The sequence below is a fragment of the Nicotiana tabacum genome, chromosome 20, assembly GCF_000715075.1.
Source record: "Nicotiana tabacum cultivar K326 chromosome 20, ASM71507v2, whole genome shotgun sequence".
In the NCBI taxonomy this organism is placed as follows: Eukaryota; Viridiplantae; Streptophyta; class Magnoliopsida; order Solanales; family Solanaceae; genus Nicotiana; species Nicotiana tabacum.
Window position 1 is genome coordinate 145,404,568 of NC_134099.1, and position 13,841 is coordinate 145,418,408.

General features: G+C 35.6%; 2 protein-coding genes across 2 annotated transcripts; one reads left to right on the forward strand and one right to left on the reverse strand.

Annotated features, from left to right (window-relative positions):
* The first annotated feature begins 872 nt into the window (after positions 1-872).
* Positions 873-6,338, forward strand: LOC107831230 (signal recognition particle subunit SRP54 2). Its single transcript, XM_016658979.2, has 9 exons — positions 873-1,370; positions 1,821-1,920; positions 2,111-2,264; positions 3,056-3,206; positions 3,280-3,428; positions 4,631-4,731; positions 4,881-5,038; positions 5,451-5,565; positions 5,638-6,338. Exons 1-9 carry the CDS (start codon positions 1,140-1,142, stop codon positions 5,982-5,984), a joined length of 1,506 nt encoding a protein of 501 aa, XP_016514465.1. The 5' UTR covers positions 873-1,139; the 3' UTR covers positions 5,985-6,338.
* A 4,798-nt stretch (positions 6,339-11,136) lies between these two features.
* Positions 11,137-12,050, reverse strand: LOC107785168 (VQ motif-containing protein 11-like). Its single transcript, XM_016606405.2, has one exon. The coding sequence runs from the start codon at positions 11,912-11,914 to the stop codon at positions 11,378-11,380; it is 537 nt and encodes a 178-aa protein (XP_016461891.1). The 5' UTR covers positions 11,915-12,050; the 3' UTR covers positions 11,137-11,377.
* Between the last annotated feature and the right edge of the window lie 1,791 nt (positions 12,051-13,841).

Genomic DNA, 13,841 nt, shown 5'->3' on the forward strand with positions numbered 1-13,841 from the left:
AAAACATCTACGGCAAACAACATTGTATACATCCGGAGATGACTCTCATACCATCATCTCATGACACTCTTTTACACTTACATTTTCATCGCCCTGATTAGGCGCGCCTTATCAGGAAAAAGCATGCCCAAGGACAACACCGTTGGTCTAAATTCATCCCACATTGTTGTCCGTATTTCATTAATATCCCTTGTGAGGGCATCCACATCTGGCATACTTGGAAAATGATCAAGGTAGGGAATATGCCTTGAATGAAACAGTATGTGGGACTCGTACACTCTTGGTCTAACGAGAGGTGGAGCATGCTCCCCCGTCTAATCAGGTTCAGCATTCTCTTCCTCCTCATCATCACCCTCGTTAGGGAAGGGTGTGTCATCTCCAGACTCATCGGCATTGTTGTCATAATCGCTATTCTCTTCCTGACTCTGCGTACCTGCCAGATCCCAATTAAAATACGTCGTCTTCGGGCAATTGAGTAAGGACATGACCATCAAGTTACTCGTTTTCACTGCACAACCAAAGAAATAATGAGTTACTCAAATTGGTCCAAACAATATATATAACTTTATATATTCACTTACAAATCATAATGTGTTGATATCCCATGATATACATTATCTTGTTGATGTTGACTCCCATATGGACCACCATGATCCAACAGACCAATTAAGGAAAAGACGCTATATATATTTTGGTCATTATACTTTTTTTTTCACATATTTTTGTTCTTTGAGTCCAAAAGAACCACATTTTGGTTCTGGACTCACGGGATCTCCGAATTTCAAAAAAAAAAAAAATACTGACAACCAAGTCAAAAAATGTGTTGATTTTTACGCCTACTTAATTGATTCTTTGGTTTGGCTCAATTTTTCAGTTTTTCTTGAACATCCCTAAGTACCACTCAAGTGGGAACGGGCCGGGTTTGATTTCTCAGTCACCTACCCAATTACAGACGTGAGACCACTCTGTAGTCTGTATTCCTCCTCCTGCATTATCCTCCCCATCGATCATAATTCCCCCCTTCACCCGAAAACCCTTCATCACCGGCGAATCGCTAATTCAAAACCCTAAAATCATCCCTGAGTCCTCTCGTTCCATTCCTCAATTCGATAATCTGATCATCAAATTGTTGAATCAAGATGGTGTTAGCACAATTAGGGGGGAGCATATCACGTGCTCTCCAGCAAATGAGCAATGCCACAATCATTGATGAGAAAGTTCTCAACGAATGCCTCAATGAAATTACACGTGCTCTTCTTCAAGCTGATGTTCAGTTTAAGCTTGTCCGTGATATGACTACCAATATTAAGAAAATTGTTAATCTTGATGATCTTGCTGCTGGGCACAACAAGCGTAGGATTATTCAACAGGTTAGTTTTGCTTTTAGTCTGATCTTTTACGCCAAAATTGAATTTTTGCTTATACATTTGCTTATTTTGGATTGTGTGTATATTTTTATTTGATTTTTCAAGTCAACATTTGAACATTTGCATATGTTGTATAATTGGGGGTTCGCTGTATGTGTCTGATGTCCTGCACTATCTTAGTGATTGGCTTTTCATTTGAATAAAATGTAATTTACCTCTCAGGGACAAATGAACCTTCAGAAATGTGCATGTTTGCTACTAATTATACTACTCTTTGCTTAATTATACTTTTTCCTCGTCACATTTTTCCATTGACTTCCGGAAATAGCCTCTCTGCCCCTTAATTATACTACTCTTACTCTCCCCAGACCCCACTTGTGGGAAATTAACGGGTTTGTTGTTGTTGTTGTACATTCTTCCATTGACTCAAGACAATTTTCTTCTCTTGTATAGGCGGTCTTTAATGAGCTCTGCAAGATATTGGATCCTGGGAAGCCTTCTTTTACACCAAAAAAGGGGAAACCCAGTGTTGTCATGTTTGTTGGTTTGCAAGGTGAGTTGATAACAATTTCCACTTTAAATTTATATCATATGATACCTTAGCAATTTGGTGACTATCACATGACCAAGACTTTGCTTTTTAACGACAATAGGAATTTGCGTGAAGACATATGTTGAATCCCCTTCCAATTTTTTTCACTTTGTAAGATGGATAACCTTATTTATTTTGTAATTTACCACAGGGTCTGGAAAGACAACAACATGTACAAAGTATGCATACTACCACCAGAAAAAAGGTTGGAAACCAGCTTTAGTGTGTGCGGATACATTCAGAGCTGGTGCTTTCGATCAGTTGAAGCAGAACGCCACAAAAGCCAAGATACCCTTTTATGGAAGGCATATCCTCTTCTCAATCTCTTAGTGTCACCTTCTCTTTACAATTTTATAAGCTTGATGAGGCTACAATCATCGTGAATGTTCCTCCATCCTTCTTTTTGAAGGTGTTCTACATATTGGTTGGTTAATTAAACTGATAAACAATGTCAGAGGCTTAGGGATCAGAGATTTGAAGTGCATTTAGACAGAGAATTGGAAAGTGCAAGCGACTTTTTTGCTAAGACATGTCAAAAAGATTACTTATAATAAAAAAAGACTCGTCAAAGAGATTAAAACCAATACTGCCAGCTGACTGAGAATCATTATGCAATATCTAATCATGAGTCGTAATAGTGAAACAAAAGTACATAACTCGCATTTATCTGCTTATGAAATAGTTTCTTCAAATTTGGCAGAGGATTGCATATCTATTTGGGTTCACCTTTTGTTATCAATTTGGCAGAAGTCCTTATGCTACCTGCTTATGGCGGGAAAGTCCTTAAGCTACTTTGCTCAAGAGCTCACCACTGAGAAACCAATGATTTCTTCTTCTCTTCTTTTATTTTTATTTGTTCAAGTCAAATGGAAGTGGACAGTTGTTTGACCTCGGTTTTGCATAGTTGCTTCACCCTTATGAAGAATAAAAGAAGCTCCTCATCTGTTTTTGAATGGATTGAGTAGTCTGCTATTGCTGCATATTTGCTGCTATGAATTAATAATTAATCAATTAGGCTCTGCTGATATACTTTTCCTGTTCTAAGCAACACTTTATGCAATTTTGTATTTTGATTTAATGAATGTATCTGCAACAGCTACACGGAGTCAGACCCTGTGAGAATAGCTGCTGAAGGTGTTGAAACATTTAAGAAGGAAAATTGTGATCTAATAATTGTTGATACCAGTGGGCGCCACAAACAAGAAGCTGCTCTTTTTGAAGAGATGCGACAAGTTTCTGAAGCAACGGTATGTTTTATAATTCTCCAAGTATTTGGTTAGCTTTTTTAAGAAATGCTAATCTTTCTATTTGGTTTTCCAGGAACCAGATCTTGTGATATTTGTTATGGATAGCAGTATCGGTCAAGCTGCGTTTGATCAAGCTCAAGCATTTAAGCAAAGTGTCGCAGTTGGAGCTGTAATTGTTACTAAGATGGATGGCCATGCAAAAGGAGGTGGTGCCCTCAGTGCGTAAGTATGCTTGCTACTGTTGTAGCACTTACTATAATTTATAATGCCTTCATTTGGTAATGAGCACACTTGTATAACTAAACAAAATATGCCTTTGAGCACGTCAGGGCAACTTCAGGGGTGACAACTTTGAGCCATGTTAGTTGCGGAGCTTGTTTGGTCAAACTTCTAAAAACTACTTATTTTAAGAAGCACTTTTGTCGAAACAACTTTTCTGAAATGTACTTTTAGAGAGAAGCAGTTTGTGTTTGGCCAATTTATCTGAGAAGTGCTTCTTTTAGTATTTGATAAACAAATTGTGTATGGCCAGTCTTTCCAAACAGTGCTTTTGAGTGTCAAACAGTATTAAGGTTCTTTTTACAATTAGTATTATTTGAATGGAGAAATGATTTTAAATATTCTTTTATGAAAGGCTGTAAATAAGTTTTTTTTATTTAGTTAAAATTTTAAAATAAAATAAAAATATAAATTAAGGCTTTTAATCAATAATAGTTAAACAAATAAAAGGAAGAGGAGAAGAGGGTTGTAGTTATATTTGAGGGTTGTATAGGTTAAATTAATGTGAGATAGTTTGGTAGATATAAATTTTTAGTAAGGATATTTTTGTCTTGAAAGAATCAAGTTTCTGCTTTTGCTTCTTGGAAGAAGCAGACCCAAACAGCAGAAAATTGCTTCTGCAAGCACTTTTTTTGGGGGTACACCTTAAATCTCTGCTTTTGGCTTCCCAGAAACTTGGCCAAACAGGCTAAGCTTTCTGTTAATTTAATTTTTTGGTCAGGTAACACACATATTTTTATGATCTCTTTCAGTTACATATGTAGTCGAAGCTATTGAACATGTTCCTTAGAAAATTATTATTCTTCATCTGACAAGTTGAAGCCAAACAAGTAATGCAATTTGTATGGAAACAAAATGACATGCTGTTTAGGGCTTGAAATTTGAAGGTTTCTTATTGGTCCGTACAACACTATGCCATACTTCTGCTGTTTCCTGTCTAGGATATACACATATTTCCTGAAGCGTAGATTAAACTATGAATTCTACTGCCCTGTCCTGATATGGCCATCTTTTGCTTACAAGCACTTCTTTTTCATATTTTCAATTTCTAAATTAGATCTAGTTTCACCAAAATATTGCAATGAAATTTTTAACCTGATTTTGGGAGTGAACAAGATGTATTTATCTGTCTCTCTTCTATTCAGAGTTGCTGCAACAAAAAGTCCCGTCATATTTATTGGAACTGGCGAACACATGGATGAGTTTGAAGTTTTCGATGTTAAGCCATTTGTCAGCCGTCTTTTAGGTTTGCATCTCTTTTGTCAATTCCTCGCCTTTGCTCGGACCCATTTTCATCTCCACTGCAATTTGATTTTCTTCCTGAACCAGCTCCTGCTTATTTGTGGTACTTTATGTTGCTGATATCTGTTGTCCTATTGTGTCAATCTCTACCAGGCATGGGCGACTGGTCTGGGTTCATGGACAAGATACATGAAGTTGTCCCGATGGATCAACAGCCTGAGCTTCTTCAGAAGCTATCGGAAGGACACTTTACCTTGAGGATAATGTATGAGCAATTTCAAAACATACTTAAAATGGGCCCCATTGGCCAGGTTTGTTACTTGCTTGCTTTAAATTTTCTGATTTTCTGAAAACTTTCTCTTTTTCCATCGTTTTCGGTGTCAACCGTCAACTTCCTTAACATTTTGGTTGGAAAAGTTTCATCACTATCCAATTCATTTGGAAAGAAGCAACTTAACTATAGTCCATCAGCAGGCGCACTTATGCTATTATCTTATGTTAATAGTTTCTTGAGTCCGTTTGCTATTTTTTTTTCCTTCTTTTCTTTCTGATAAACCATAAATATTTATAAAATAACTTACTGCAAGCTCAAGATCATTTTCTAGTTACTTGAATACAACTGAAAAGGATTTGTCAACCCTGACACTTTTGCTCACCCCCCCCCCCCCCCGCCCCCTCTCTCGTTATAATCTTACACGTTTTTTATGTTTCTTTGTGGTATAGGTCTTCTCAATGCTTCCAGGATTCAGTGCAGAGTTGATGCCAAAAGGCCGCGAAAAGGAAAGCCGGGCAAAAATTAAACGATACATGACAATGATGGATTCAATGACTAATGAAGGCAAGTGATCTAATTCTAAAAGTTTTACGCATTAGTTCGACGTTTTGATTTAAAATTCTAATACAATTGCAGAATTGGATAGCTCCAACCCAAAGCTTATGACAGAATCCCGAATTATGCGGATAGCTAGGGGCTCTGGTCGCCAAGTGCATGAGGTGATGGAAATGATGGAGGAATACAAACGACTGGCAAAGATATGGAGTAAGATGAAGGGGCTTAAGATTCCAAAGAAGGGAGAGATGAGTGCCCTGTCTCGAAATATGAATGCGCAACACATGAGCAAAGTCCTGCCCCCTCAGATGTTGAAGCAAATAGGTGGCATGGGTGGTTTGCAGAACTTGATGAAGCAAATGGGCGGAATGGGTGGAATGGGTTCCGCCAAGGACATGATGGGTATGTTTGGTGGTGGAGATAAGTAATATGATTAACATCAAAGCACAATTTACATCAAAGCACATTTTTACTGGAAAAGCATCTTAACCTCGGAGCTTCGTCTTGCCCTTTGTATTATTGGCCATAGATTTTGGAATTATAGGAAGCAGATCATGTCAATAGAAGGAATTTGTTATGATTTTGCTGCTTCTTGATTTTCTTGCTGTATTTATGTAGTCACTAGATATCCCAATATACATTTTCTTAGATTAGAGAATGGTCATACCCCTCCTCCCCTTCCGTTTGAGGAAAATATCTCAGGTATTCGCGAATAGGTGGATGGGATGTGTCCAGAGTACAGATTGTTTGAGGAACACTATAGATGTCAATCTTTTCTCTCAGTAGGCTTTTACTAGAGTGTTTCTCGACTCTCCAAATAGTCTCCGGTGTAGAGATAATATTTTTTACACTATCAGTGCATAGTTAAACTCCTTTTTTAATATAATGAGAAATTAGTTGGCAGATTTCTTGGTATGATTATGAATGATAACAAACCTAGACCACCTAAATATACCCTTCTCAACTTCTGTGACATATTCAGGAATACCTAAGAAATGGCACACAAAACAGATGTTTATTTTAACGAACTCCCTAATAGGTAATGTGAAAGTATTGACAAACAGTGGCTTTGTCGTGTAGAATTATTCCTCAGGCTGGATTAAGCATCAGAATTCCACTGACCCTTATTTAAAACATGGGCCAGTCACTATCTTCTAATCAAAGGGGCTAACAATTATAAGCAAAAGAGTCTAAAGAGATATGATGCTTGCATAAAATGACGCGGAAAGCAATATGATTTGACAAAGTTGTAGACATCACGCAAAGCTACCTAAATTGCTGCCAAAAAATTCCTTTTATCCTTCTCCAACTAGTCAAGAAGCTTGTTGGTCTTCCAATTAGAGGCGGATCTAGGATTTTAATTTTATGGGTTCAACATTTAAAGTTTTTAGCATTGAACCCATTATAGTTTTAAAGGTATGGGTTCATATCTTCTTTTTATTACAATTATAGTGATTTTTACAAATAAATTTATGCTCTACGCTGAAATTATTGGGTTCAGTTGAACCCAGTAACTCTATGTTACATCTGCCCCCGCTTCCAACCGTCATCTCAATTCATGACTCGTGATCTTTCTTTTACTCAATAAATATTCTTTTCGCCAATATCTTTTTTTCCAACATCTAATCACAACAACATACCCAGTGTAATCCCACAAATGAGGTCTGTAGATGGTAATATATATGCAGACATAATGCTTACCTTAGTAAAGATAGAGAGATTATTTCCGATAGACCTTCAACCAACATCTAATCACAACATGAAGGTAATTTTACGGATGATCATACAACTTATTGTCTATCGGACTAAAGTTATAAGTGGTGTCACGTGGAATATGTAAAGTGAGTTATTGACGTAGTTATACTAACATCACAATTTTATACATTTAGCAGCTTATTACTTGGTTTTCCAACATTAAATTTAGCATTTTCAGTTGTCTATTTATCTTCCGTTTTTAAAATTAATTTCATGAGTTTGGAGCAATAAACAGAAAATTGAATCACGATCTTGAAATTATCCCATATACTTGACATTGTTGTAAAGATTGATTTTGAACTGTCAAGAATCAATGAAAATTCTCAACAAGTCTATACACTATTCGGTTGACTCTTTTTCCTAGTCTTATTTTCTTCTCTTTTTCAACCCCCTACCCCACCCTTGTCGAGGAGATGGAGAGATGTGCGTTGCAGAAGTGAGGGACCAAATACCACAGATAAGGTTTTGAATGGATGACAAAAATATGGGTCACAATCTATGTGGAATTTAAGAACCATATTGTCCTTTTCTTGTAAGACTAAGTTTGTCATCTAACTTAGATGGTAATGTGTGAATTGGACTTGTCAAAATCTTCCCTTAAGGTAAAAATTCTTACTTTTTAACGTCCTTGCAAGTCAACAACGTCGCTATTTTGCAAGACACGTTTTGAAAAACTACTACATTTCTCCACCTCATACTCATATGTTCACAAACTAGTTAAGTGAAAATGACCATTCAAATGTCAAGGCAAGTTATGTTGCGAATTATGTTTATCCTTAGAATTTTTTTGTCTATCGGAAACAGTTTTTCTAACCCACCCGAGTAAAAATAAAGTCTGCATACACACTACTCTCTCGAAATCCCACTTATAAAATTATATTGAGTTATTGTTGTTTAGACTTTTCTTGAATATTAACCCTTTTTATGATGCAGCTTTCGTTGGTATAACATAAGCTGCATCATATGACGATCTCGAGTAAGGAAAAAGCGATAATAAGAATTGAATTTACTTTTTATTGTATGTGAGACATCACCGATATCACTAGGTTACAGAGAGCAGTTGGTGATAATAGAACATTTTAGGTTAGGGATTGGAACCTAGGTGGTATTAAAGTTACAATTTCTTCTTACAAATTGATATATGGAGTTTGTCAATTAAATCTGGGGCCTAACTCACACCCCAAAAGCTAGTTCGAAGGGAGGAGAATTTTCCAAGTCTTATAAAGAAACCAGGGATCTCAATCCGATATAATGTGAGATTCATTCCATTCATCACCTCCCTCACCCCCCTCCCTTTTCACTCCCAGATCTGGACCTTCTTTATCCGAGGTTCCACTGACCAGTCTGGTGCATGCACATTAATCATAGACCGGGGATATTTCCACTCCCTTCAATTGGTAGGGCATTCAGCTAGCCCTCCTCTTCTGGGGACTCACATTGATCACGGTCTGACTCTGATACCCTGTCACATTAAGCCTTGGATCTAACTCACACCCCTAAAGCTAGTTCGAATAGAGCAGAATTATGCAAGCCTTATAAGGAGATCATAAATCTCATTCCGGTCCGACGTGGGATTCATTCCATTCATTAGAATTCAAATCTCACCATAAATCTACGTGGGATTCATTCCATTCATTAGAATTCAAATCTTACCATAAATCTTCAATCTTTTATCTTCTCCTTCTTCCTAGGTGACCTAAAAACGACATGACAATATCCGTATATAGTTTAACAAACATCGATCAATAGTATAGCTGAAAGTAATATCATTTTCCAAACTTGTACTGTAATTGTAGTAACTATTGACTATTGTGATGCTATGGTGTACCAAATTTAAATTTGTCGCAGATAGGGAGGCTATCTATTGAACAACTTTGACTAGTACGTAATTTGAATCCGTAAGCAACATATTGAATTTGGACCGCACTATCCATTCCTTGTGATTTTGAATTTGAAATTCTAATGAAAACTTAGACCCAAATTTATGGAAGAGATATTGCAATAAATTCATGAAGCTTTATGTAGCATGTTCATTGAATACACCAAAGACCTATTGTATCCGTTGGCCTGAATTAATTTGACAGACATTGGCTTAAATATTGTTATACATTCATTTCCAACTTTAAACTACGTTGGACTGGCCTGCAACGGTTCAATTTGTTTATTTTATTTCCTCTCCTATAAATTAAACAAGATGATTCTAAGTGTCAAACCTAAAAGATGGCATCGAGAATAAAATAGAAATAATTTTAAATATATAAAAAATTATTGCTTTCGTAAAAAAATTAATTAAGTATGTTTAAATTCAAATTGAAAAAGAGTAACTAATTATTAACAACAAATAATGCATAATTTAAATTCAAAAAAAAATAATTATTACCTAACCTAACTAACTTTTTCCTAAATTGCCAAGTGGCTTATTGTGATTGAAAAAGAGTAACTAATTATTAACAACAAATAATGCATAATTTAAATTCAAAAAAAAAATAATTATTACCTAACCTAACTAACTTTTTCCTAAATTGCCAAGTGGCTTATTGTGAGGTTGCCACTTGGCTTAATGTGGATGCTTTTTCTTCTTCTTTTAATAATATATAGATTGGAAAAAAAAAATGGAGATGCTAGTGTGAAATGAGGACTAATTGTCCAAAAGTATTCGTTTTCAATGACTAATTAACCGTTCCAACAAATACTATCCACATGCAACATTAAGTCATGTTTTAACAGTTCAAACAATGATCTTGATTTATACCTTAGTTTGACTTGACTTCTTAAGCAAAGACTAAGTAAGTTTCAATGATAATGATGCCAATTAATTAATGATTTCATGAACCATAATTGAAATTGCTTAAAGAGGTGCAAAGACTTGTTCAAAGAAAGAAAACTATACGTTAAAAAGGACAAGGAAGCTTATACAGGAAATAACTTCCAATTGTCCTTATATTCCTCCAAGAGATCTAAACTACATTACTTCGGTTTGTCTTTATTCTTTTCTATTTGGTTAATTTGAATTATGAGCAAAACTGGCTCTAATTATATACCAAAATATGTAGCTTGGTCAAACAGTCAATTACGGTACGTAGCACCAGTTTGAAAAGTTCTTTGTTTTACTAACCCTAAAGCTCCACAAATATTATTACAACAAAAAGAACTAATCATTGCTTAGTGAACTTTCTTCAAATGTACCTAACCAATACTACTAATATTACAACAACTAAAAAACAACACAAAAAACTTAGTATAATCTCACAAATAGGGTTTGGGATGGTAGTGTATATGGAGACCTTACCGCCACGATGTCACCTTAAAAAGATGGAGAGGTTGTTTCGGCTCAGTAATTAGCCAAATAGTACATAAAAAGAATGGCTAGCACATTAAGAACTAAAGATAGCCAACCCCAATTACCTAAATACCATAATTTCATTAATATTTGTGCTAAACCTAAAGTTCTACAAACGTTACAAGCAAATTAAAGAACTAATCATTGCTCTAGTGAACTTTCTTCAAATGTCTAGCCAACAATACAGTAAAGAATAGCTAGCACGTTCTGATGTAGCCGTAGAAGAAATATAAATGTGAAATAAATCCGAGTCCACTAAACTCTTAATTCCGTTTTTATTTTGTTTACAGGTTACAAAATTTATTTTTTAAATAAAGAATACTAACGGAAGCCGGAAGGTATATGTCGAAGACGATAGGGGCAATTGAATACACCCTAGCCCTATAGATCTCCTCTGCCGATGCGGCGATGTCAATACCCACACCTTAATCCTAAAATTTAAATAAGAAATATTATATGAAGGGAAAGAATTACTAATTAGAAACAAGGACAAAAATTTAGGCACACATTTACTACCTCGTGTAAAAAGAGTGCAAGACTAATGGAAAAATAAAAAAGAGGAACCAAAAAAAGAAAAGGTACAAGCGTATAGTATCATCTAAGCATCTTAAATATTTTGTGTGACACAACGAGCACTACAACATCAGAATTAACAAAAAGATTAAAGATTAATTTGACTATATCTAATCTTAAAACAAGAGTCAAGACAGGCACCAATTTAATTAATTAAGAAGAAGAATGATCTCTAGCTGTAGGGGACTGAAGTGGAAACAAAGGCAAGAGTTCAGGTGGCTCAGTGCCTCTTGGCGTACTAAGTAGACTTGGATGTAAATAAAATCCTTTCTCAGCAATAGCTCTTTCTTGTAATTCCTCCATTGGTGATTTTGGACTTCCACGTGTCAACATTTCCAGAGGTGACACTGGAGAAGCCATAAGTACCATTTGCCTGTTGGTACCAGTGAGAATATTTTCAAGCTTTCTTGCACTATGCCTTCTTTCGTGTAACTTGAAAGTGGAACGCCGAGGACCTTTCTCGCCGGAGTTGGATTTTCCGACGACGGGATGACGGGAAGCTGATGCTGCACCGGTGAGTTTTTGGACTACAGAACGGAAGTTGGAGGGGTCAGCTTGGACAAAAGTGGTAAAATTGGAGTCTAAATTACTAATACTATTAGACGGAGAAGAACAAGATGAGATGTTGTTCATATTGTGTAATTGGTTGTTGTTTTGATCATGTGGTGGTATATGGCTAGAAGAAGCCATGATTTTTGAAAGGGAAAGTGAATAATTAAAGATCTATAAAGAAGGAGAAGGAGAAATAAATGAAAAAGAAGTGGGAAGAAAGACAAGAAAGTTGGTGATGAAAGAGAGAATTTGAGGTTCTTTATGTTGCTGCTTTTATAGTTGAAGGATTGTGCTTTATTCTTAACTATTACTTCCATGCTACACTACAACAAATGTGGTATTTAGCTACTATTAGAAAATAAAAGCAATGCAATAAAATATAAATAAAAAGAGATAGAAAGAAGGGAGAAGTGTTTTCTTCTTTCATTTTGGTGTATCTTTCCATTGCAATTACATGGCCTTTTATAGGTATAAAAATTAAAGATGATGGACATAAAGTAGGAGATTTAATCTTTAAGTTACTCATAACATGGGCATCCAATATAGCATCCAATATACAAACTATTCATAACACTCCCCCTTGGATGTCCATGTAAGATAATGTGCTTCATTAAGAACTTACAAAAAAAATATTGGAATGTATATAGTTATTTATAATATGCATTGTTTGTTGCCTCATTAAAAACCTTACCAGGAAAACCCAGTGGGACAAAACTTTGGTTAAGGAAAAGAGTGCAGCGTATAGTTACTCCCCCTGATGAAAAATCACTTAATGTCTCGAAGACGATGCATTCCAATCTTATATATCAGCTTTTCAAATATTGAGGTTGGTAATGCCTTAGTGAACAGATCAGCCAAATTATCACTTGAACGAACTTGTTGTACATCTATTTCACCATTCTTCTAAAGATCATGAGTGAAAAAGAATTTCGGTGAAATGTGTTTTGTTCTATCTCCTTTGATATATCCTCCTTTCAATTGAGTTATGCATGCAGCATTGTCTTCATACAATATTGTTGGAATATTCTCTTTCGAAGAAAGACCACATGTTTGCTGAATGTGTTGAGTTATAGATCTTAACCATATGCATTCTCGACTTGCTTCGTGAATGGCTATTATCTCTGCATGATTTGAAGAAGTAGCAACCATAGTTTGTTTTGTCGAATGCCATGATATGGCTGTACCTCCACTTGTAAATAAATAGCATGTCTGAGATCGACCTTTGTGTGGATCAGACAAATATCCTGCATCTGCATAACCAATCAATGATGGCTTGGATTCATTTGAATAAAATAAACACATATCAATGGTCCCTTGGAGGTATCTGAATATATGTTTAATATCATTCCAGTGTCTTTGTATTGGCGAAGAACTAAATCTTGCCAATAAGCTTACTGAGAAAGCTATATCTTGTCAGAAATTATTGGTAAGATACATTAATGCCCCAATTGCACTAAGATATGGTACTTCGGCACCAAGAAGCTCTTCATCATTTTTATGAGGTCGGAATGGATCTTTCTTTATATCAAGTGATCTTACAACCATCGGGGTACTCAATGGATATGCTTTATCCATATAGAATCGCTTTAAAATCTTTTCGGTGTATGTTGATTGATGGACAAATATTCCATCTTTCATATACTCAATTTGTAGACCAAGACAAAATTTTGTCTTTCCAAGATCTTTCATTTTAAATTCTTTCTTCAAATAGTTTACTGTTTTTGGAAGCTCCCCATGAGTTCCAATGATATTTAAATCATCAACATACACGGCGATTATAACAAATTCAGATCCAGACATTTTTATAAAGACACAAGGACAAATTGGATCATTCTTGTACCCTTCTTTCAACAGGTATTCACTCAGGCGATTGTACATATACGACCTGATTGTTTCAATCCGTATAAAGATTTCTGAAGCTTTATTGAACAAGTTTCTCGAAAACTTTTATATGTTTTTGGCACTTTAAATCCCTCAGGTACTTTCATAAAAATTTCGTTGTCTAATGATCCATACAAATAGGTTGTAACAACATCCATTAGATGCATATCAAGTTTTTCTTGCA

Excerpts from the sequence above, each read along its gene's own strand:
- LOC107785168 (XM_016606405.2), bottom strand. The coding sequence starts at position 11,914 with ATGGCTTCTTCTAGCCATATACCACCACATGATCAAAACAACAACCAA.
- LOC107831230 (XM_016658979.2), top strand. The coding sequence starts at position 1,140 with ATGGTGTTAGCACAATTAGGGGGGAGCATATCACGTGCTCTCCAGCAA. Across the intron at positions 3,429-4,630 it reads GGAGGTGGTGCCCTCAGTGC|AGTTGCTGCAACAAAAAGTC; the intron begins GTAAGTATGCTT and ends TCTTCTATTCAG. Across the intron at positions 5,566-5,637 it reads GGATTCAATGACTAATGAAG|AATTGGATAGCTCCAACCCA; the intron begins GCAAGTGATCTA and ends ATACAATTGCAG.